This window comes from Misgurnus anguillicaudatus, chromosome 24, assembly GCF_027580225.2.
Source record: "Misgurnus anguillicaudatus chromosome 24, ASM2758022v2, whole genome shotgun sequence".
NCBI lineage: Eukaryota > Metazoa > Chordata > Actinopteri > Cypriniformes > Cobitidae > Misgurnus > Misgurnus anguillicaudatus.
Genome location: NC_073360.2, coordinates 34,037,205 through 34,060,728, shown reverse-complemented (window position 1 = coordinate 34,060,728; position 23,524 = coordinate 34,037,205). Strand labels below are relative to the sequence as shown.

The window sequence follows — 23,524 nt, the reverse complement described above, 5'->3', positions numbered from 1 at the left end:
CACACTTCGAAGCGTAAAAATCACAGATGGGACATCCAACGGACTCGTATACTTAGCGAGCATGCGCAATTTAAGGCCACGAGACTGAAAGTCCACATGAAGTGTGCCATTTGGGACAGGGCCTATCTCTGTGCATCTCTTTATCTATCCCTCTATGCATCTCTCTCTCTCTCTCTCTCTCTCTCTCTCTCTCTCTCTCTCTATCTATCTATCTATCAAGGTCAAGGTCAAGGTCAGATAAGGACAGCAACACGGAAACTACATCCACAGCAAACTCTAACTGCAAACATGGGTGGATCCTATGAGAGGGGCGGAGCTACACGGCACTGATGTCATAATGAGCAGGGAGGGTACATGACATCGTGGCAACACAAGGCTCGTTAAGTTACAACGGGATAAAGGGTTTTTCCTGGCGGCAGTGAGAGGAAAGATGCAGGGCTCCTGATTCGCTCAGTCATGTCTATATTAAACCCAAGATCAACCTTCCTTTAAGGGAAGAGGCTTTGTCAGTGTGTGAATTATACTCAAGGCATACAGTATCATATGACAAAGTTCAGAGGACACTGGACTGGCTCAGAAAATATGAACGTCTAGAAACCACATGACACGTGATATAAACCTAACCTTGCTGATGAATTACAGTTTCAAGCCCAGTGAATTCAAAACAAAGCTACATACGTACTCGTGGTATTTTATCAATCAGTTTCTTGAGGTCTTACCCTGGAATGCTTTTTGATAGATTGAAGGACTAGTGTAAACCGATCTTGACTTGAAAGCAAGACATAAAATCTATGACACAGCCCTGACCTCTGCCATTCGGCATCCAGCAATCCGGCAAATGCACTCATCCCTACATGCAACATAAACATTACAGGCAAGTTATCTCATTTCAAATTGCTTACGATTTCACCAGGCCTAACAAGAAGTGAAGATCTTAGATGCAAAACCCTGAGATGTTTTTCTGAGATGCAAATGAGCATTTTTTCAGACTTTTAATGGATTCTACCAACAAACCGGTATTTCTGAATGGCCTGAGGATGGGATTAAGCAAAAGTATTTGATGAACGTATAACACGTGGTTAGAGCATTGAGTTAATATCAATATCTAATTTCTGACGTAGGTGACGTTTAGCAGACTTTGCATCTGAGCCCCTTAAATTATAATAAACACAAACTTAATTGGTATCACAACACCATATTGTTTGTGCTGAATCTTTAACAATTAAGCGCTATTACAATAAATCCATTTCCATTCTATTTGTTTAGTCTAACATTGACCTAGTTCCAACAAAGTACAGATCCACAATATTTGCAAAGAACAATTGTTCCCTGTTTACTATCCTCCTATTCAAGAGACACTCTCTTTTGTCTGAATCAACAATGGACTAAACCAAGCACGCAATGATTAATTAAACCGGTTTCTTTCAACCACTTAAACATGCTGGGCTGGATAACCTTGCCATGGTATAATAACGCATCCTCATGAACAACATTCACTTTCATGAGTATTTAACCCTTTATGAAAGTTAAACACATCAGACTACGACACAAATGTGAGTCATGTGAGCTGACTCATACAGACTGAGCGAACCTGATGAAAAACCAAATGATTGTTCAGAAAATGCAAATCATTTGGTTCATTGGTCGAAAAATAATTCAAGTACTTTTTGATGTGTTACTCATCCCACACTGTTTGTCATATTAACAGGGAGGCAAGAGGTGAGAAATAAGAAATTCATAACATGTTTGTAGGGTTCCTAAAGTGATGGGGTTTGTTAATTATTGAACATTAAAACGCTAATACATTATTGTAATGATTAAAGTAGAAAATTGTTCCAAACAATTGGAATAAATTAGCTAAAAAGTGCATTTAGCTGAAACTATTAAACTCTGTAGTAATGGATTCAAACTATCTTATAGAGTTAAGGCCTGTTCACAACAAGAACAATATTTGCGAACTTTAGGTGATTTCATCGGACGCACGTGCGGTGACGCGATAAGCGTCTGGTCCGAACTTTACTTCCGGTTTCAGTTTTTTTAATGGTTCGACTAGTTGCTAAACTGAACTCTTGAACAAATACCTCGTCGAAAATAACAAATGTTTTGGTTTCATAGGTAATCTACGTGTTGTTTATTTTGCTTGTTATATAAATAAACCACGTTTAAAGTACTTTGATGTTATTTATTCTTAGCAGAGTTTACCGGAAGTTACGTGTTCTGTTGACCACGAACGACGCTTGTTTATGTTGTACTGCTGAAACCGTCTATAACTACAACAGTGTCCACATCAACCATTGACTATAGCTGCGTTTCCATTACAGATTTGCACTAACTTTAGTGATAATTTTAAATGTCGACAAAAAACTATTGTGAAATGACGGCATTTCCATTAACTGATGATATGCGACTAAAAGGTAGTTTTTCCTCTCGCGATAAGTCATTTCAAACTTCGTGTCGACTAATGTTGGTCAGTTTACTAATATTACATCCACCTCCAATCGATCAATTGGAATGCAGAGAATGGTTTACCAAAACAAATTTACTGGGTTGATCTTTTTCACATTTTCTAGGTTGATAGAAGCACTGGGGACCCAATTATACGCATAGAAAAAGTACGATTGTCACGGTATGACCCCTTTAAAATGTATTAGTTATTAGTATCATTATGAATACAATCTTTGGTGTTAATGTGCCTTTATACTGCCATTTCCAAAGCCATATCTAGTGACCAGAATATCAGAATACTCGAGGATGGACTCCTTTGATGTGGGTTGGTAAGCACATACCCAAAAAATTTCAGCAACCACATGCAAACATTTTATCAAGCATCCTGATAACCACATAGCGCCATGCTTTAAGCTGGTCGGATCACCATAGCACTCTGGCAACCACCCAGTTTTCCAAAGCCGATCGTCTCTTATTATTTCCTTCCCATTAAATAGTTCAAAACATTAAATGCAATTCTGACTTTCCTTTCTGTAAGGTTACATTATTTCTGCTTCAGAGAGAAAAGAGAGCGATCGCTTGTGTGATAATTTGGCAGCAATTGAGAGGTTTGTCTGGTGTGAAATGCACAAGCACACCTACACAGGAAACTGATGGGAAGCCTGACTCAACTGCAATGGCCTTGATAAGCCGTCACAATACGTCTTTAATGCCTACATAAAAACAGCCAGCAAAGTTTTTTAAAGGACACGCTGACAATTATTTCCTTTTAGATCAAAACAAAAGTAAATAGAGGAAAGGAAGCCCCACTACTATGCATGATGTAACAGCCCGAGGCACTTTTGTATATTTGTCCACAGCCCGAGGCACTTTTGTATATTTGTCCTCTTGTTCAAGCATAAATGATTAAAAATATCCGGGGTAAATCGCATCCCTCAGGGCCGACCAGAAGACCACAGACCTCTCACCCGCCAATCACCAGAGATGTGACCCGGTGGTTGTGTCAAAACACAAAATACTGGATGTACTCCACTGTAACATACACACATGCACCCTGCATAGTTTCCACTGGATCGTCCTCTACACACACTTTCTCACTTCATTCACATGTTAAAGAGCTAAATGGAGCCCCTTCCACAAGGTGACAGACTGCGTGTCTGTGTAAGGGCTCCGATAGGAAACTAGAGGAAGACAGTGGGTATTAAAAGGGATCCGAACATTATCCGCATTGTTCCGGCATGTCAAAAGCAATTTGGCATGCATTTAACAGTGTGTATTTACAAAGAGAGGTTATGTCTATATTACAGAACATGAAAAATGGTCTACGTTGGGTGTCTCTGAAATAAAATGACTCACATTAATATTTGCATACTTTTTGTTTGTACGTGTTAGCATTTCAGATTACAAATGATCACATTTATGCAGGCTGTAAGAGCTTTTAGTTAAACTGTATCAGTTTCAATAGAGCTGTCAAACAAAAAATCAAGATTAATCGCATACAAAATAAAAGTTTGCATTGCATAATATATGTGTGTGCGTAATTATTATGTATATATAAACACACACAAACACATACATAAATACATATATAAACTCAAGAATTTTTTTAATTTTATTTATATACAATATAAAATATATAAATAAATATTTATTCACATATAATTATTTCTTAAATATACACATAAATAATGTGTGTGTATTTATATCAAGGTTTCCCGCAGCGCTTTGCAGTTCGGGCGGCCCGCCTAACCCTACCGCCTTAACTAGGTTGTCCAAAAAAATAATAATTGCTGCGCAAAAGTCCGTCAAGTGGGTCTCGGAGAATAGCATCGACGCGCTTCCCACCGCGAGCGGGCACGCGCCACAAGGCCGAAATGAAAGAAAGACGTGGTCTGTCACTGTCTGGAGAATAACTAGCCAGTTGATAAAACATCTCGGAGAATAGCGCGAATGCGCTTCACACCGCGAGCATGTACGCGTGCCACACGGCCGAAATGGTCCGTCACGTGTCCGTGAGAGAACTGTAGGTTGACTTATGTTTTTGTTTATTTAAGCCTGTTATTGTATTAGTCTATAGTTCTTGCAAATTTAAAGTAAGTTAGCTGGTGATTTTGTTGTTTGAGCAACCTGCTAGCTAGGTTGCACGTGCCTGTTGATTCGATATAATTGTTGAGCGCTCTTGCTCACGTTATTTATGTGCATTATTTACATGCTAAAGTAGTCACACTTCTTTAAGATAATGTAATTAATAGTGGGAAATAATCAGTTTTACAATCTTCGCGCTATCATTGTTCGCCAAACTGCTTCAGTTTGTGTTTATTAACCCTTTAGTTTCACTTCATCACGCAGCTATTCCCATAAGAGGTATCTGTTAAAAACATTTAGTTCATTAATTATCTAGTATGTATCATTTTCTGTCATAGTTTCTTCAAAAGTGTTTTTCATAAAAATATTTTCATTTTCATCATGCCGCATATGCCCCGCCACTTTGATTGCCACGCCCCCCAGACCCGCCCAACCCTACAACCTTAACTAACAAATTTTCTGTGGGAAACCCTGTATATATACACATAATAATTACACACAGTACACACACACATACACACAAACTTTTATTTTGTAAACGATTAATCACGATTAATCGTTTGACAGCCCTAGTTTCAAATGACATGGGAAAGGACTTCTGATGTCCCATGTCATATATGTATGAGAAGGAAGCAGAGGGACAGTGTTGAAATCATTTGGTTTTCTCTTCCTCAATTTTCTTGATATCTCATTCACTCTCTCAAACAGATGTCCATACTTGCAATTTTTCTCACGCAGGCTTCATATCCTGTTTTCCCAGACAGGATGCAAGCTGAACACTGTATGCCCGTATCTATCTGCCTGATGGCAAAGTTCATAAGCACTCTCTTCTGACAGTTTATGCGAGATCCTTTCCTTAAAACACAGATCAGTGAAAGTGTAATAGTAAGGTGTATGATAAACCGGAGTACTGGCTCAACCGGAGGTCCAGGTTACATCATCAAAATTGTAAGGCAGTATATTGTTAAGCTGCTAAACGTTGCTTTGGAAAAGTGAGTTTGGCGTCAGCGCCAAAATTGTGCATTGATCTACTGCTTGTTTTTAAAGGCTGTTTTGTTGACTAGAGTATGTAACTATATATCACACAACAGATCAGAAACACTTCTGGCTCTCGTCTAACCTCGAAACATCAATTTCTTTGGAAAATACAAAACACTTAGTGCTAATGAAATCAAATTTTTCAACTATAAACATTTCAAACACTGTTTGGCAATTTACATTTCATTCTCTCCAAGCATGCTGGCAATCACAAAGGAAATTTTCTAAAAAAAAAATAAAAATAAATAGAAGAGGCTCTCACTTCTGCTGGAGGTCATGAAGGCTTTGCTCCGCCCTTTGGAGGCTCTCCAGGTCTTTCATCATCTTCTTCATGTGGTCTTTAGAGTGGCGATTCTGGATATATGCAAACCAGCAACCTCCCATTCCAATGACGATAGAGACCACCAGCATGAAGTCTTTTAGATGGTTGTGTCCGTTCACTGTGAATTAGAAAATCAAAAGTGGCAAAGTCAATAGTCATTTAGCAAACTGTATCCAAAAGTATCCATATTAAAAGAAACAGTCCTCCACTGTAACAAGGAGATAACCATCTCATTCAAGGACACAATGAACAACACATGGTTTAAATATAAAGCCATTTGTTTACCTTCCCAAGGCACTGGGCTAAACGCTATAGACTGTAAAAAAAAATCAATGTAGTGTCCGTGACATCACCCATAGGTTTGTGAAGAGCATATTTGAAGCCAACTAGTTTGCCATCTTGGCAGGACGTCATTGCACATAACTGGTGGACAACCAAAAATGTTGGGAAAACAATTCACATGTCACTCAAGTGGCCACACCCTTAATTATGCAAACTTTAAGGCTTAATATAATTCAAATGCATGAGTTACAAGAAAATTCACCCCACTCGAAGTTAATATAGGTCTCTGCAGAACAAAAAGGGAAATTTCCCAATTTTGGGGTGTTTTCAAACTGGGATTAGGCGTTTTTAACCATCCAATCAAAAAGTACGGAAGCCCTGAAAAGCCATACATGATTATTTTTAACACGTTTAATTTCAATCTGAAAACGCCCCAAAATTGGGACACGCCTCTTTTTGTTACGCAGAGACCTCTTTTTTAAAAATGGATTTGGTAATAGCCCACTCATTTTGAGCAAATAAGACAAATAGGTGGAAAAACACCTATTTCAGATTAAAAAATGCCCAAAAATTGGGAAACGCCTCTTTTTGTTTCATAGAGACCTCTTTCTCAAAAATAAATTTGGGAATTGCCCACTCATTTTGAGCCAATAAGACAAATAGGTGGAAAAACACCTATTTCAGATAAAAAAATGCCCCAAAATTGGGAAACGCCTCTTTTTGTTCCACAGAGACCTCCTTCTCAAAAATGCATTTGGGAATCGCCCACTCATTTTGAGCCAATCAGACATAGAGGTGGAAAAACACCCATTTCAATTTGAAAACGCCCCAAAATCCAAAATTGGGAAATGCCTCTTTTTGTTCTGCAGAGATCCCAGTCTCCTGAAAGTTGTCATAAAAAGTAGCTATTTATACCAAAACCATGTTTTGTAGCAGGCGGTAAACTTTTTTTTTTGCTGTATATGGGATTGACTCCCCTGTGGAGCCCGTCTCCAGCGGCCAGTCGACGAATTGCAGCCCAAGTCACTTGCGTGTTGGATTCACGAAATATATGGGAAGGTTGCATATAGGGTAACACTGATTTCAGCTAATGAGTGTGGTCATAGTTCTGCAATACTTACCACCGGTGTGTCTTTGGGCAAGATACTTAAACTAACAACAGCCCCGGGGACACCACACTGTGTCCTGAGCCTGGCTGACTCAATTTCTTACAAGGCTTTCTGAAAGTCCATGTTTAAATACAAACAAATATATGTTGAGAAATGGAAAACGATGCTCTCTTTTCATTTGTCCGTCTCAAGGGGAGAACGTCAGGCTACCTTGCATGAAAATAGTTGTTGTGCATAAGCTTTGATAAATGGAAATTAACCAGCTCATTCTCACGAAATGCGTATAAATAGTAGGCAGTGCGAAAAGTTGTGCATTGCAATACATATGCTACATTCAAATTTGCATGCGTATGATAATCCAGTCCTTCCAGTTCACTTAATACGAAGCATCTTTCCGTGCCGTTTTATGTATTGGTTTCTTTTTTACCATTGTCGTATGAGTTTGGGGCATAGACTGTAAAAAAAGATGGACGTAGTGTCCGTGACGTCAACCATAGGTTTCTGAAGATCGTTTTTGAAGCTTAAAGTAGGCGGTGCCTGCCGTTGCCATCCTGGCAGCATGTCACTGCGCATCACTCGCGTATATCCGAAAAATAGGCAAAGGCGGGATATGGATGAAGCCGAGGTGACTGGCCGATGAAACCACGCCCGCCCAGCTCGACTCCAGTGACAGCAGCGGCCGCTCAACCATCACTCAAGTGGCCACACCCTTAATTATGCAGAACTTTAAGGCTTAATATAAATTAAACGGATGAGTTACAAAAAAATTCACCCCCCTCTCAGTTGTTATGAAGAGCAAAATTAGCTATACAGACCAAAAACTATTTTTGTACCAGGCTGTAAACATATTATTTTCTACTGTAAAGTTGCCCATTTTAACATGGAGGTCTATGGGAATAGACTCTCTTTTGGAGCCAGCCTCTAGTGGCCAGTCAATGAATTGCAGTTTAAATCACTTCCGCATTAGCTTCAACAGAGAGATCGGAAGGTTGCCCCTTGGTTTGGGGTTAATTCACTTAAAGACAGGATGCATGATTTTTGAGAAACGCTTTGAAATGGGAAATCGGGTCGAGCACCAAAACACACATGTAGTCAATCAGCAGTAAGGGGCGTGTCTACTAACCAACATTGTTGCCTGGGTTGCGTGTGGGCCGGGTCTGTTTGTTAAGGTGATGTCAAATGTCAACATTGGCTTTCAGAGATCAAGCACCCCGCCTTTAATATGACGCATCTTTCTGTGTCATTTCATGTATTGGTTTCTCATTTTTACCATTGTCACTTGGTTTCGAGATTAGAACAACTTTTTGATACAAGCGACCATAGTTTAAAAATATACAAAAACATGGAGAAACCGATGTATTAAATGACATCCCAAACAACAATGGTTTAAAAAAGAAAGAAACAAAATTAAGAAACCAATACATAAACCGGCACGAAAAGATGCGCCGTATTAAGTGAACGGGAAGGACGGATGAATAATTTGCACGCAAAATTTTTATTTTCACACTGCGTGCCAATTATACACCTTTCATGAGAATGGGTTAAAATTAACATATAAGTGCACTATTTTAAACTTATTTAAGATAGAAACAGAGAAGTGTTTGAAAATGAGGATGATAAAGCAATTGAAAGGGATCAGGGCACAAACCTGTATCACCCATATGAACCAAAGCAAAACATGTCACGAACACATGCGCTAACAGCTGTGCCAAAGCGCCAATGTCAACGAAAAGCTGAAAAGCTAAATGTCAGAAGCATACGTTTTTTTTGCAAGTTAATTCAAATGCTGTTAGCTTGAACAAACCTGTCAACTATGTACAGTATGTCAGCTGTTTCACAAACATAAGACTGATAATGAGCCGCGTTTCTGTCCTGAGGCACCAGGGCAGCTGAAGTCGGTGTAGGTGGTGTTAAACTGTCACATACATATGGCACTTTCTGTCAGGTTTCCTGCCGCAAAACCTCTTCAAAGTCCACTTACACAATGAGATGTGACACACACACGCAGACACCCTGCCCTCTCTGTCTCACTATGATGGCTGACAGCAAACCCTTTATTAAAATGTTAAGAAATAAGAGAGCTCACAAAAAAATAAAAGTTTGAGTTCTGCTTCTTTGGAACTTAAAATTATATATATTTTTAAACTTCTTGTGTATTATAGAAGTACAGAAGTCATACAGATTTGAAATGACAGTAAATGAGTGATGACACAATTGTAATTTTTAGTAAACTATCCCTTATAGTTTGTTATGTTTGTTAAACCCGTTGTACTTAAAACTACAGGTTTACATTTATACATTTACATTTGTCAATATGTGATTTTTGACCCATTTTTTAACTTTTAGATGTCAATTCTGGACAGGCGCTACTATAGAAATCTCTCCGTTTATGTATTATGGAAAATATACACACCATAGATATGTATAAAGGCTAGATGTCTTGCCCGCACTGCTGGCCAATTGAGTGGAACGTCCGCATTTGGCGGCCATCTTACCACATGACGCTCGCTCACTTATAGCATTCAGTTTTAATGGTGCAGGTACTTTTAAATGACCATAACTTGCTCAAATTTTTACCGATTTTCAAACGGTTTGGTTTGTTATAAACTTCAAAGATGTACCTATGACACTGAATGCTTATTCTAAAAAAATTGAAAAAATTCATGAAAAATGTTAAAGCATCCAGAATTATAGCCACGTTAATAACGTTTGTAAGAAACCAAACCGTTTGAAAATTGGTAGAAAATTGAGCAAGTTATGGTCATTTAAAAGTACCTGCACCATTAAACTCAATGCTTAGAGTGAGCGAACTGTCTGTGGTAAGATGGCCGCCAGGTGAGGACGTTAGAGACTCCGCTGTAAGACATCTAGCCTTTATACATATCTATGATACACACAACATCTGCAGACTGTTTATAATATATAATATATGAAATAGGGGTGTAACGGTACGTGTATTCGTACCGGACCGTTTCGGTACAGGTCTTTCGGCACGGTGCACATGTGCACCGAATGGCCGAATGCAATCTTTTGTGCGCAGAACATAGGTCAATTTTCGTGTTTCCACACGAACGTATTAAGTGGCGGAAGTCTCTGCGTTCAGCGCAAGTCTTCTGTCAAACATATAACATAATTCGGCCAGCAGAAAGATTTTTATTTACTTAGTTGTATATTCTTTTCATTATTGATGTAAACGTTTGGGTGTCGCGTCTAAACGTGCGTGAGAGGTTGCGCGTCTTTCGTTGCTACGCAATTATGAGTCGCGCTTTTTGTGACAGCGAAATAAGAATGCGTGATCAGATTTTTCATCTGCACCTCACGTCAATCACATCATTGTCACAATGCGATCAGTTAGTTGGGACAGAGAAGTGCTGTAACCCGGGCTTACTCAGCTGCGGAGGGGTTCGTTAGTTTAAGTCACAGCTTAGATTGACGACACAAGCAAAGATTAGGAGAAACGTGCAAAAGATCAAAGATGACTATGTATGCAACCCACTAATCTTAATATGAGTGTATAATAAATATATCATCATGTTGCTTGCTATGCAGTTACACATAAAGCAGTAATGTTATTTTTATACAGAGATGGTACAAAACCAATTCAATACTGTGACTTAAAAAAAATCCAAAATAAAGAAACATTTTTTGGTGGCAAAAATGTAGGCTAATAGTTCATACATTTATTCAGGAATTGAAATTGTTAGTTTAGTGCAAGGTTTATTAGAAAAAGTTTAAGAGAACAGATTTACCTACTGTTATAAAATAACGTAAGAAAGTATGTTATTTAGTGGAGAACTTTGCAGCAGTATTTTATTTATTATTCTTTTTTATTTTATATATATATTTTATTAATTATTGTAATAAAAAGTTTTTAAAAAAGTGTAAACAAATTGTTAAAAAAGTTTATAGTAATAAACAACCTGCAGTTTCCCCTTACTGTACCGAAAATAAACTGAACCGTGGCTTCAAAACCGAGGTACGCACTGAACCATGATTTTTGTGTACTGTTACACCCCTAATATGAACCTATACTTTTTTATTTTAAAGGTCCCATTCTTCCTGTGTTTTTGAAGCTTTGTTTGTGTTTACATTGCGCAATATATCATATGTTTATATTTCACGTGTAAAAAGACCCCACTGTACTTTTCACACAATTTACTTATCTGTATAGCGCTGTTTTCACTGTCCTAAAAACGGGTTGTCGTATTCCTTGTCCCTCCTTTAGAAATACGTTACGAGTTCTGATTGTGTAGTTTGTTTAGTGTATTGTGATTCGACAGCAGCTTAGCTAAGCCAGAGCCGTTTAAGCTTAGCTGGCGACTGACGTATTCCTGTGGGCCGAGGTTAGCCAGAAACTCTTATATTGATGTCATATATCCGGAAAGTAGAGGGCTGTAGTCCAAACCCGCCATTCGCTGTAAGCTTTGAAAGGGGAATTCTGTTAAAGAAAATACTGTATATCGCCAGGCAGTGAACTTTGAGCTTTATCATTTTGCAGGTATTATTTATGCTCTAACAGCAACATTACACACTAACTATAGTTTAAAAAAATGGGCTCAGGAAAAACGTGACCTTTCAAAATGCTGAGATGGGCCACACTTTAATTGTGGCATCAAGTGTATATATAAACTAATGTTATATATAATCACGTTCATAAATGTCACCTCTATATAAACATTTATGCATGTGAACCACACAGTTTTGTCACTTTTATGTTTTCCTAGGTGTGGTGTAAATCAATTTACATTACAGTGCAATGTGATGTGTTATTTGGACCGATCTACTTTGTGGTCCGTGTAAAAAGAGCATGTGAGGCTCTGCAAACAGACACAAATAACTACTGGCACACAATGATCCCGTTATCATGTAAAGATGGATACTTTAGATAACATTCCCAGGATGGCAACAGACTGTGTACGGATGCACACACACACACACGTCCACAAACGTCTCAATGCAGAATGTCCGACACACAAATTCTTTGTTAGCTTGTCTGAGACGTATGATTTAGATTTACTTTTATGATACTGTGCAAATGACTTATAATGAACTAGTCACAACCATCAATGTCAATACCGCCAGAATCACTTTTAAAAGCTTGTGGAATGCAACCCACTCCACCTTTATATTTACTTTTGTGCACAAATGCATACCTTCCTTGAGGAAAACCCATCAAGTTTCGGTTTTAAGATAAGACAAGCGGTTCAAACATCACAAACAAATATCACATTATTTGGTTTAATCATTTGTAAATATAGTTATATATGTTGTGTAATATTAAAATGAACACATCAAAATGATTTGCAGCATCTGGGTGACCGTGTTTTATTAGTCTTGAGCAGTTGTTATCTGGGAATAACAAACGTGCAAATGCCACGACTTCCCAATCAGAATCAAGCATTCCACCGAGCCGTGTAATAAAGTTTCAAGTTTACTATTAAAATGATCAGCTAGCTACATTTGGATAGTCTGAACACAGAGAAATTAGTTGATGACATACAAGCAGTCGACACAAACCTGACAGTCAAAAATAACAGAGAACAGAAATAACAGAGAAACCCCTAAAACACATTTTCTGCATTCCCGGGAACACACGTTTGCACGAAGATAAAAGCACATGCAAAACCTACAGAAAAAACGTTGTAAAACTCGCTAAATCTATTTAACCTGCATAACAGCATTCTGAAGCTCACAGTCTGATTGAAGGGTGAGACACGGCACATATCTGTTTTAATGCGCTAAAGGCATGTGCTCAGAATACAGAGTACTGCTCCACATTCCTCCCTTTCCAACTCCACCAGCGCTCCTCCCTGGGCAACAGGAGCAGATTCTGAGCATCATGTGATGCTGAGGGTCTTGTATATCACTATAGGTACTTATTTCACGATAACGATCGGCTGCCTGTGCATTATCCCGCTTATTGCATGCCTATTTACCGAGGGGCAACCTTCCGATCTCTCTGATGAAGCCAATATGGAAGTGATTTTAACTGCAATTCCTTAACAGGCTGGCTTCAAAAGGGAGTCAATTCCCATAGACCCCCATGTAAAAATGGCCATCTTTAGAGCAGAAAAAATTAGGGATGCACCGAATCCAGATTTTTTAATTTGAATCCGAAACCGAATACCGAATCCTACTCGCATCCTTATTCCATTAACACAGGACAGCACATAAATGAAGAAAACAACGTCCGCAGTGTATTTTTCATTTTATTTAATTTTAACTGTACATTATGTCAGGATGACAAGTTGGAAAAACTATTTTGACAATTACCATAAGCCTATGCAAAATGAAAGCGATGCGTTGCGACACGCTCGTTTTTCAATAAGCAAGCAGCTCCGCGCTGAAAACTATATTTAACTTTGAGTGAGAATCTCCGCTCGTCAATGTCAGTTTTCACACGGCCGTCCAATTACTGTGGAGGAGGGGCGGGACATTACCACAGCAACCCACCGGCTCACAGCTGAAGCATCACAGCTACGAAGCGCTCGTCTGAAAAACAGCTGGCATTTGGCGTCCTCAAGGCGTTTTCAGCCGTGTTTAAAAGTTTTGTTGTGTCCAGCCCCTGGCTCACCGAAAGAAAAAGCTCATCTCCACGTCAGGACCCGATGTGTGTAATCAACGGCCGCGTGACGTCGACCAGCGTAGCGCAAGCCTAGGGTTCGGTTCGGTGGAAAAAAAATCTAGGATTCGGCCGAACCCGAACCCCGTCAAAAAGCCCAGTATTCGGCCGAATCCTGGATTCGGTGCATCCCTAGAAAAAATATGTTAAAAGCCTGGTACAAAAACGTTTTTTGGTCTGTATAGCTAATTTTGACCTTCGTGAAAACTGTGAGGGGGATACATTTTTTGTAACTCATCCGTTAAAATGATATTAAGCCTTAAAGTTCTGCATAAGGGCCACTTGAGTGATGGTTAAACAGCCGCTGCTGTCACTAGAGTCGAGCTAGGCAGGCATGATTTTAGCAACCAGCCACCTCAGCTTTACCAACGTCCAGCCCCTTTACCCCTTTTCGGATATCCGCAAGTGATGCATGGTGATGCGCGGCCAAGATGCCGACGGCAGGCACTGCCTACTATAGGCTTCAAAAACGATCTTCAAAAACCTATGGGTGACCTCACGGACACTGCGTCCATCTTTTTTTACAGTCTATACTATTTATCTAATAAGTAAGGTAAGGAACATTAAAGGTGCAGTGTGTAAATTTTAGCGGCATCTAGTGGTGAGGTTGTGAATTGCAACCAACGGCTCATTCCACTGCTCACCTCTTGCTTTTGAAACACAAAGAGAAGCTACGGTAGCCGCCACCAGACAAATGTCATCGTTGGAGTCAACTTAGTAAAAACGTTTGTCTGTTAAAGGCTTCTGTAGAAACATGGCTGCACAAAATGGCGGCTTCCATGTAAGGGGACCCTCTGGTTATGTAGCTAAAACGTCTCATTCTAAGGCAATAAACACATAACGGTTTATTACGAAAGGTCTTTATACACCCCTGATAATTTAGTTTTGTATATTATTTTGCATTTCTGTGAAGAGATCCTTCTAAAAATTACACACTGCATCTTTAAATAATGATTTGAAATATTTTATTGGCTAATTTTTAACGAATGTAGACCTTCCGCGAGGAAACCCCGTTTACTTGCAGTTTTAAGATAAGACGAGAAGTTCAAATGTGACAAACACACTATTTGGCTTAATCATTTGTAAATATATTGTCATATATGTTACTAAAAGATATATTAATGTTTAATTTTTGTGTAATTTTAATACCTGTCAAAATGATTCGCAGAATCCAGGATACCAAGTGTTATTAGTTTTGAGCAGTTGTTACTTGGGAAGTAGAGGGCTGCATTGGGATTGGACTCCCGCGGGACCCAACGCAAATCTCGCGGGGGCGGGCGGGTTCACCTTTGCTGCGGGCGGGAGTGGGCGGTCAGAATTTTTTTGCGGAAGACCCGTGGGTCCCGGTGGGATTTTGCAGCTAAACATTATGTGGGACATACCGTGGCAACTTCGGGGAGCACATGCCCAATGCTGTTATAGACTATGTGCCTCGCATCTGGAAGAACTGGTGAGCACTAGTGACAAATCAGGTTGTTAACAGTTAAACTGTTTGTTTGTTAGTTTAATTAATCATTTGGTGCGTGTGTATCATGCAGTATACAGTTGAAAACTGGGGTTTTGTTTTAACGGTTAATGTTACAAAACACTGCTTAAAAAATTATGTCATTTTAACTGCGTAAAACCCCACGCGGAGCGAAGGCTCAAGGCTGAATCAAATCCTTGGTTTCAATGCGGTCGTTAGTACAAATTCAGTACTGTTTGATCTTACAGAAATTATAGTTTAGCAAATATTATACTCTAACCCCAAACGCAAGCAAAGTTTAAAGTTTGAGGACATGACAAAGTACGCTATCAAGCAGACTCGAAACACCAAGTAAGAGCCCGGAGCGAACGAATAAACATAGGCTACATAACAGACTGCACGGTCGGCATATGAATATCTTTATTTGGTTTGACATGTTTTTATGAAGAAAGACAACCATATTTTGCCTACGTGCTCCGTGAAAGCCTGTTCTTAATGCCAGCAGAGAAAACTCTGCTTAAACAGGCACTTGCAGTTCCGCTTCATTTTCCATATAGAGCACCGCATATAATAAATGTTCTCCGTTTCGTTTTCCATGTCTGTCTCGTTTAGCTGTAATAACAAAATAAAATAAGTCATAACAAGAAGCTAACAAATCTCTCATGATGCGCGCTGATGCGGCGGAGAAGCACTTCTAAATTAAACCTGAGCCGGTGGACAAAAACAGACAACCCCGGTGTTAAAACTGTAAATACTTAAATTAGTCTGCGATCTGAATTGCCAAAACAATCAGACATATAAACAAATACATTTTCATGTATATGTAATTTATATTTGATGTATATTTACATTAAAGACTGTAAAAGACAATACATGAAGTGAAAACATTAAATGAATATAGTAGCATTTACCCTGCGGTGGCGCATTAAAAACAAACAAACTAACATTCCAATAGCATCTTTTCCATTAGAATTATTATTGCAGATCAAATATTCGACCATTCGTGCACATCCCTAATTTTAAACACAATAGTGTTGAAAGTCTGTTTTTCTGAACCAATGTTTTGTATGAGCATGCATTTGTGTACAGTTTTCACAAGCTCTGAGAAAATCCGCGGGAGCGGGCAGGAGTGGACACAAATATTGCGGGCGCGGGCGGGAGTGGAACACGCAGGTTGCGGGAGCGGGCGGGACTGGTCATAAATTTAGCGGGTGAGGGCGGGCATGGGTTTAAAAAAACAGTCCCGCGCAGGGCTCTATTGGGAAGTGTGGCGACTGGCCAATCAGAATTAAGGATTCCAACGAGCTGTGTAATAAGGGGGTAATAATGAAAAAGTTGTGATATTTTACGATTATTTATACAACAGTATCTGACTTTTCATGAGTTTAAATAAGATTTGTGTCGTGACAACTTTTAAAATGTTTGTAACCAAGCAGATCTAGGGCACCAATGACTTCCATAGAAGAAGAAAATAATACTATGGAAGTCAATGGTGCCCCAGATCTGTTTGGTTACAAACATTGCTCAAGATATCTTAATTTGTGTGCAGCAGAACAAAAAAAAAATGTATAGTGGTTTGAAACAACTTGAGGGCGAGTAAATGATGACAGAATTTTTTCATTTTTGGGTGAACTATCCCTTTAAGATCATAGTAGCTGACCCAGAAAAACGCCTAAACCACACTTCTCATACTTCCTGCTACAAACCAGATTACATCAGAAAACAAACCACACCAGATCCGTTTACTTTACTTAACCCCTTAAGACCTGATTTTTCAGGCGTTTAATCAGTGTGCCTTATTTTAATTGGTTGATCGGCATTTGAAACACAAATCATGTGATGTCCATTCCAGGGTCTGAAGGAGTTGACGGTTTTAAATTGTGCCATGTCAAGTAAATGACTAAACAGAACAGGTTCAACCATTTAAACCTAATAGAAATGTGTTCAGATTTCAGATGTATTACGTTAGTTTCATTTCACTCACTCGGAGGAGCTCCAAACAGAACCGTGTCGAGCGCCTTGAGCTGCAGTTTCTGAACGTGACTCCGGTCCAGAATCTTCAGGACCGTCTGCGTTAGCGTCACATTCTTCACGGCCAATCTAAAAGAAAACAAAAACCATAAGTGCGGACCTTTCATAATTTGCGTTTTAAGAGTTAAAATCGGTCTTTAAATGACAATTACTCACCGTGGCATGGATGTACCATTAAAATTCATCTTGCAGAAGGTTTCCGCGTATTGCGACAACTTAACGTACCCGATGAGCCAGTCCACGACTTCATTCACAGTCCAGTTATACACTGCGAAACAAAAACACAAACTTTATAAACATCACATAACACAAGCCATTTAGTCCTGTGAAATCAATCAAAGCTAATAAACACGGAGAGCTATAAATGGGCGACCAAAGGTGGGTGGTTTTGCTTTAAACAACAAGTATCCTAATGGAGTTTTGGATTTAATTTAATAAGAATCGTGACAGTAAAAACGTGATTAATCATCTGTTGACATTAGCACTAAGTGACATACGCTATTTGGATGGGACAAATTTTTTAAAGCGACGTTCAACTTTATTAACAGAACACCTTGAATTACATGCAGTGGGTCATGTTATTCTTGGATCCGACCGACACCTTTCTAAATGTTGTTTATTACATGGTTGTGGTCACTAGTTGGGTGATTCTCACGAAACCATTGAAACACCACGGCACTAATGATTTTAGCATTAAAATGTGTAATATAGTAACATTAAAAAGCATCTTGCACAATGTGTGATTTCAACATAAGAATTTATAATTGGAAATTTTATCTAATTTTCTGCTGAAATTCTCATTACCGCAATGTGTCCGGCTGTGTTTGAACATGCGTTATGTTGTAATTTAATCAAATTAACACAAAAAAATTAAGAAAAAAATAAATGGATGTTTTGCTAGACTACTTTAGATGACAGAAAAAATATTTACTGAATATTCATGTATAATAATAATGAAGAAAAATTAGGAAAATTATGTGTCCATGCCTGATGTTCTCATCCTCCGCAACACTTTTTGAGAACAGTTTAAGCACACATACAGAATTTTAATGGACCAGTTACTTCAAGATGGCTACCAGGTAAGATCATTTTTTTACAGTTAATTTGAAATATTGTCTTGTCAGAATACTTACACGACATTTTGATTATCATTACTGCATCAGATGCTTATTAAATGTTAATTTAACTAATAGAAGCATAATACTTTGATTTTAAATGCATGTGCAGAATCTCCAAATTATGTTCTTTCAGGTTTGTCATGTCATTTTGAAAATATGTCAGTGTTGATGTTTTCTGACTGTTGCGGTAATGAGATTTTTTAGGACTAATTTTTTTAATTATGTTACAAAAAGTGTTAAATGATAAGTAAAGTTTTTAAATTAATGTTCCCATTTACTCCAGACTTTGTTTTTCAATGTCTGGTGGGAAAAAAAGTAAATGTAAGCAATTTATACATTTTCATGCTTGACATTTTTAAAACCAAGTTTTCGTGAGAATCACCCAGTTAACATGCTCTGACTGATGTAACCATTAATACAATTATTAGATGAAATTAAGATTTACATTAGTGGCCAATAAGTTCTCCTTATTGATTTAATTTAGCCTGCTCGAAATATGACAGGAAGGTCAACCCAAATATATGTGAAATAATGTAGATCTTCCTATCCAGATGCACTTTATTTCCCAAAGGACCTCCGAGTCAGTTAAACAACAGCAGGTCATTTGCTCTGCAAATCTGAACGAGGTTGTGCAAGAAAATCACAGATGCAATCGATCCAACAACAAACAAATCGCAAAGTCTCTCTGTCTGTGAAACACAAATGTACATGAACATATTGTCAATATCAGAAGACATCTAAATCAGTTCTTCTACATGAGTTTTTGTAGTTTAAATGGTAGAGCATTGTGTTAGCAGCACAAAGGTCATCTGTTCGATCCCCATAAAGATCAAATGTGTAACCTGTAACGTGTAAGTCATATGCATGATGTACCCAATCTAGATCAACTGATTAAATGGCTAAACTTAAAATAAAGCAAGTGTACAGAATAAAATGTCATCTGCTGCAGGCTACCAGAGTATAAATATTACAATGATATTAATAATAGGGAGCTGTTCAATGTCATAACAGCAATAAAAATGACAGAGGCTGCCACAGCTCAATGAAAACGCTGTAAGGGCTGAAAGCTCTTGCCTGACCAGACCCTGGCACTGGACTGAACTATGCTCTCTGTGTATGTGTGCGCTAGTTAATGTGCTGCTAGCGTTAGACAGATCAGCTTTTATAGCTTTGGCTATTCAGATGTGCTTTGGGAAGAGCTGCAATGCAGGATAGAGAGAGAAAGAAAGAGAGAGATAGAGAGAGAATAGGCCAGAGAGCAATACTGACTAAAATTCATACGTTGGATATTTGGCGATTCATAGAGTGCCGCAAGGATGACGTATTTTGTAGGCTAACCCGGAAGTTACACTGTCAATATTGTTTACTTAAACAGTAAAGTATACATGACTCAGGGGTCCAACACTTTAGTTAACCTCAAATTCAAGGACCTTTCAAAAAAATGTGGGGACACATTTTAAGTGAGAGCGAGGTTACACTGTGGTACCTTTTAAGATACATTGTTACAGTTCCCCTTTGAGGGAACTCATGCTGCGTCACTGCGATGACACTTTGGGGACGCCTCTAGGAGTAAGTGCGTCTGAATGTGTATATCAAATTCAACCAATGGTGAGGCTTAACAACAAAGACAGGGTGACGCGGGAGCCAGGAAGTATATCGCTATATGAAATATTGCGAATGACGGCGTTACAGGGACAATTTTGTGTGTGTTTATGTGGAGAATCATGTTTATTCAATGACTGACTTAGTCAAAAAACTTGTGTTATAATACCATTTATAACATTAAAAGTAACTTTGGTAACTAAATTGACATGTTGGACGGAGCAATTGATATTACAAATGATTTCAAGTGAAATCAACTTAACTTAAATCAACTTATAATTAAGTTTACTGAACTAATTTGGAAATACTAAATTTTGAATTATATATAATTCCTTTTTTAGGACAACAAAAGTAAATTCAACTTTTTTACAGTGGTTTACAGTTTAGCAGAATACTAGTTCTCTAGCCAAGCCAATTCATTTCTAGAGGTGTAACAATACATTGATATGGATCGAGATTATTTCTAACGATCCGATGCATCAATGCCACGCGTAAAAATATCGATTTGAGGTACCTTTATTTTAACACTTTCCAGGTCCTAATTCCTTGATGTAATGTCCATTCATGCATTTCCGCCAAAGCGCACATTTTTGTTATTTTCATCTGCGAGCGTCAGCAAGTGCAGCAACAAAGCGGTTGTAAGCGGTTGAAAGAGACTGAAAACAAGCATTTGTTTAGCACTGCAGGTGATACTGTCCATGCAAAACACAGTGTCCTCTCTCCTGAACATGTTGATCAGTTGATCTTTTTAAAGAAAAATCACTCAAAAGAAACCACTGCAGCACTTGTTTGACTGTTAGATCTGATGTTGTGTGACAGATCAAATGCTTAAAGGATTAGTCCATTTTCTTAAAAGAAAAATAATCCAGATAATTTACTCACCACCATGTCATCCAAAATGTTGATGTCTTTCTTTGTTCAGTCGAGAAGAAATTATGTTTTTTGAGGAAAACATTGCAGGATTTTTCTCATTTTAATGGACTTCAATAGACACCAACAATTAATACTTTACTCAACACATAACAGTTTTTTCAACAGAGTTTCAAAGGACTATAAAAATCCCAAACGAGACATAAGGGTCTTATCTAGCAAAACGATTGTCATTTTTGACAATAAAAATAACAAATATACACTTTTAAAGCACAACTTCTCGTCCAGATCCGGTCGTGATGCGCCAGCGTGACCCCAAGCAATACGTCATGACGTCACAGAGGACGAACGCGAAACTCCGCCCCAGTGTTTACAAGTGTGTCGAAAGAGGACCGTTCCTACGTTGTTGTATGTGGAATGATACTAATTAATGTCTTTGTGTCAGTTTATTGTTTACAATGGTCCGCAAATGTGCGTTTTATATATGTAACACGTGACCTCCCTACGTCACTACGCATTTACGTTAGGTCACGCTGAACCGGACCTAGATGAAAAGTTGTGCTTTAAATTAGCATATTTTTTATTTATCTTTTTGTCAAAAATGACAATCGTTTCGCTAGATAAGACCCTAATGCCTTGTTTGGGATCGTTTATAGTCCTTTGAAACTCCATTGAAAAAAACTGTTACGTGTTGAGTTAAGTGTTAATTGTTGGTGTCCATTAAAGTCCATTAAAATGAGAAAAATCCTGCAATGTTTTCCTCAAAAAACATAATTTCTTCTCGACTGAACAAAGAAAGACATCAACATTTTGGATGACATGGTGGTGAGTAAATTATCTGGATTTTTCTTTTAAGAAAATGGAATATTCCTTTAAGTTTAACAGCTTTATTTTTTATATTAATTTTTAATAAAACTAAAACTACCTCAGTGATTGTCACTACTGCACATTTTGCCATCATAAGCTTGGTTTTATGTGACATTATAATCAATTTTTCAAAAAAAAATTCAAAAGTGTATTTTTGTTGGTTTGTTGTTGTAAACGTTTCAATTGGAACAGAGATTGTGCCATTTTTAAAGAGTTTAATTAAATGTTCACGTTATATATTTTGGTTGCATTCAAGTAACTAAAAATATAACTTGGAACGTATATAAAAATAAAGATAAATTAATAAAAAACGGACCGTAATCGCGCCAAAGAAGTGTTTGATGTATCGGCAAAAACCGTATCGCTGGCGAAAATAATAACAATAATAATAATAATAAAAATGTACACCCAGGGTCCGAAATTAACACCCGCCAAGCGCCAAATGCGGGTAGATTTTCCGTTTGGCGACTAAATTCAAAAGGATACCCGCCACACTGGCGGGTGATTTTCATACCAAAATATTAATGCAATATAATGTGTTTGCCAGTAACTAATCTGGGAACGAGGTGAGCTAGCCACAGAACGTCTCTACGCTCAAAGTCTCGCACTAGAGACGGTCTGTTTCTAGCTAGTACTGCAGGCTTGCGGTCAGCAGTTATCTGCTGCATATCAAAATGCATCCCCGCCCTGCCCGTCAGGCTATCTTGACTTATAGGGAGGAAAAAATACATTTAAATGCTTATGCATTCTTTCACAGATTTGGATGTGTAATAATGGTGTATGAAATTCAGGCATATGGGTATTTAAATTACGTTTTAGCGCGCGCTCGAGTTTAACTTTCACTTTCGCAATCGCGCGAAAAGACGCAGTACAGGAAGCAATCCGTCATGATTTGTCATGGAATTGTTGGGCAAATCCTCTAACTAAGTCCTGTCAGTCATTACTATCCCCACGTAAGAAAATTAAATCTCTCGCAGCAAGCTTTTTAAAGTGATAAAGATTATACGGGCAGTGAAGAGAGTGACTCTTTGCACAATGGCTATTAAAGCGACAGTAGCCCCAGTTTTTCTGATCGAAAAAATGATCCAATCTGTAACTGGATGATCCAAACTGTAAGTTTTGTGACCCAATAAACCCCTTTTAAATGGTGAGTATATCTGGTGTGGGGATGAGCAGGAAAAGTTGGTTTACATGGAAATCCGTCTTTTTGTTTATTTAAAAACAACAGCATCAAAACAACAACAAGAATAGCAGATTAAACATTGTGGTTAGAGGCCCTATTGGCTTTGTATTGGCAAAATTTGGCCAGTGGTAAAACTAATTGAATAAGCCTGTGCTATGCCCACAAAGTCAAGTGGCATTTTCTTATCTGTGACTTCAGTTAATATTTCAGAATCTGATGTATAGATATTTCACTTTGGTTAGAAGAAAAATTTGTACTGATGATTGATATGTACTGAAAATGTATATGTCTTATTTGTGTTTTGATAGATGTTTTGTCTTAATATTCTACATTAAAAGTAATGTATTTTTTATTCGGGCTACTTGCATTCATTTCGGGCTACCAAAAACTGAAGAGTGCCTGCCCGAAGGGCTACCAGGGATTTAGAAATTTTGCGAGCCCTGCCATGAATACAGCAAATAAAAACAATGTACATGTGACAAAAA

At 38.2% G+C, this 23,524-nt stretch overlaps 1 protein-coding gene across 5 annotated transcripts in view; it reads right to left on the bottom strand.

The window, feature by feature from the left end:
* The window catches only part of stim1a (stromal interaction molecule 1a), a 68,160-nt gene that overhangs the window by 18,898 nt on the left and 25,738 nt on the right, over window positions 1-23,524 (bottom strand). For all 5 annotated transcript variants that reach the window (XM_073863190.1, XM_073863191.1, XM_073863193.1 and 2 more), the window contains 3 exons: window positions 17,556-17,669; window positions 17,353-17,468; window positions 5,831-6,008 (listed from right to left, as the gene is read on the bottom strand). In XM_073863190.1, coding sequence (XP_073719291.1) covers window positions 5,831-6,008; window positions 17,353-17,468; window positions 17,556-17,669 — 408 coding nt within the window. The remainder of the gene's footprint in view (window positions 1-5,830; window positions 6,009-17,352; window positions 17,469-17,555; window positions 17,670-23,524) is intronic.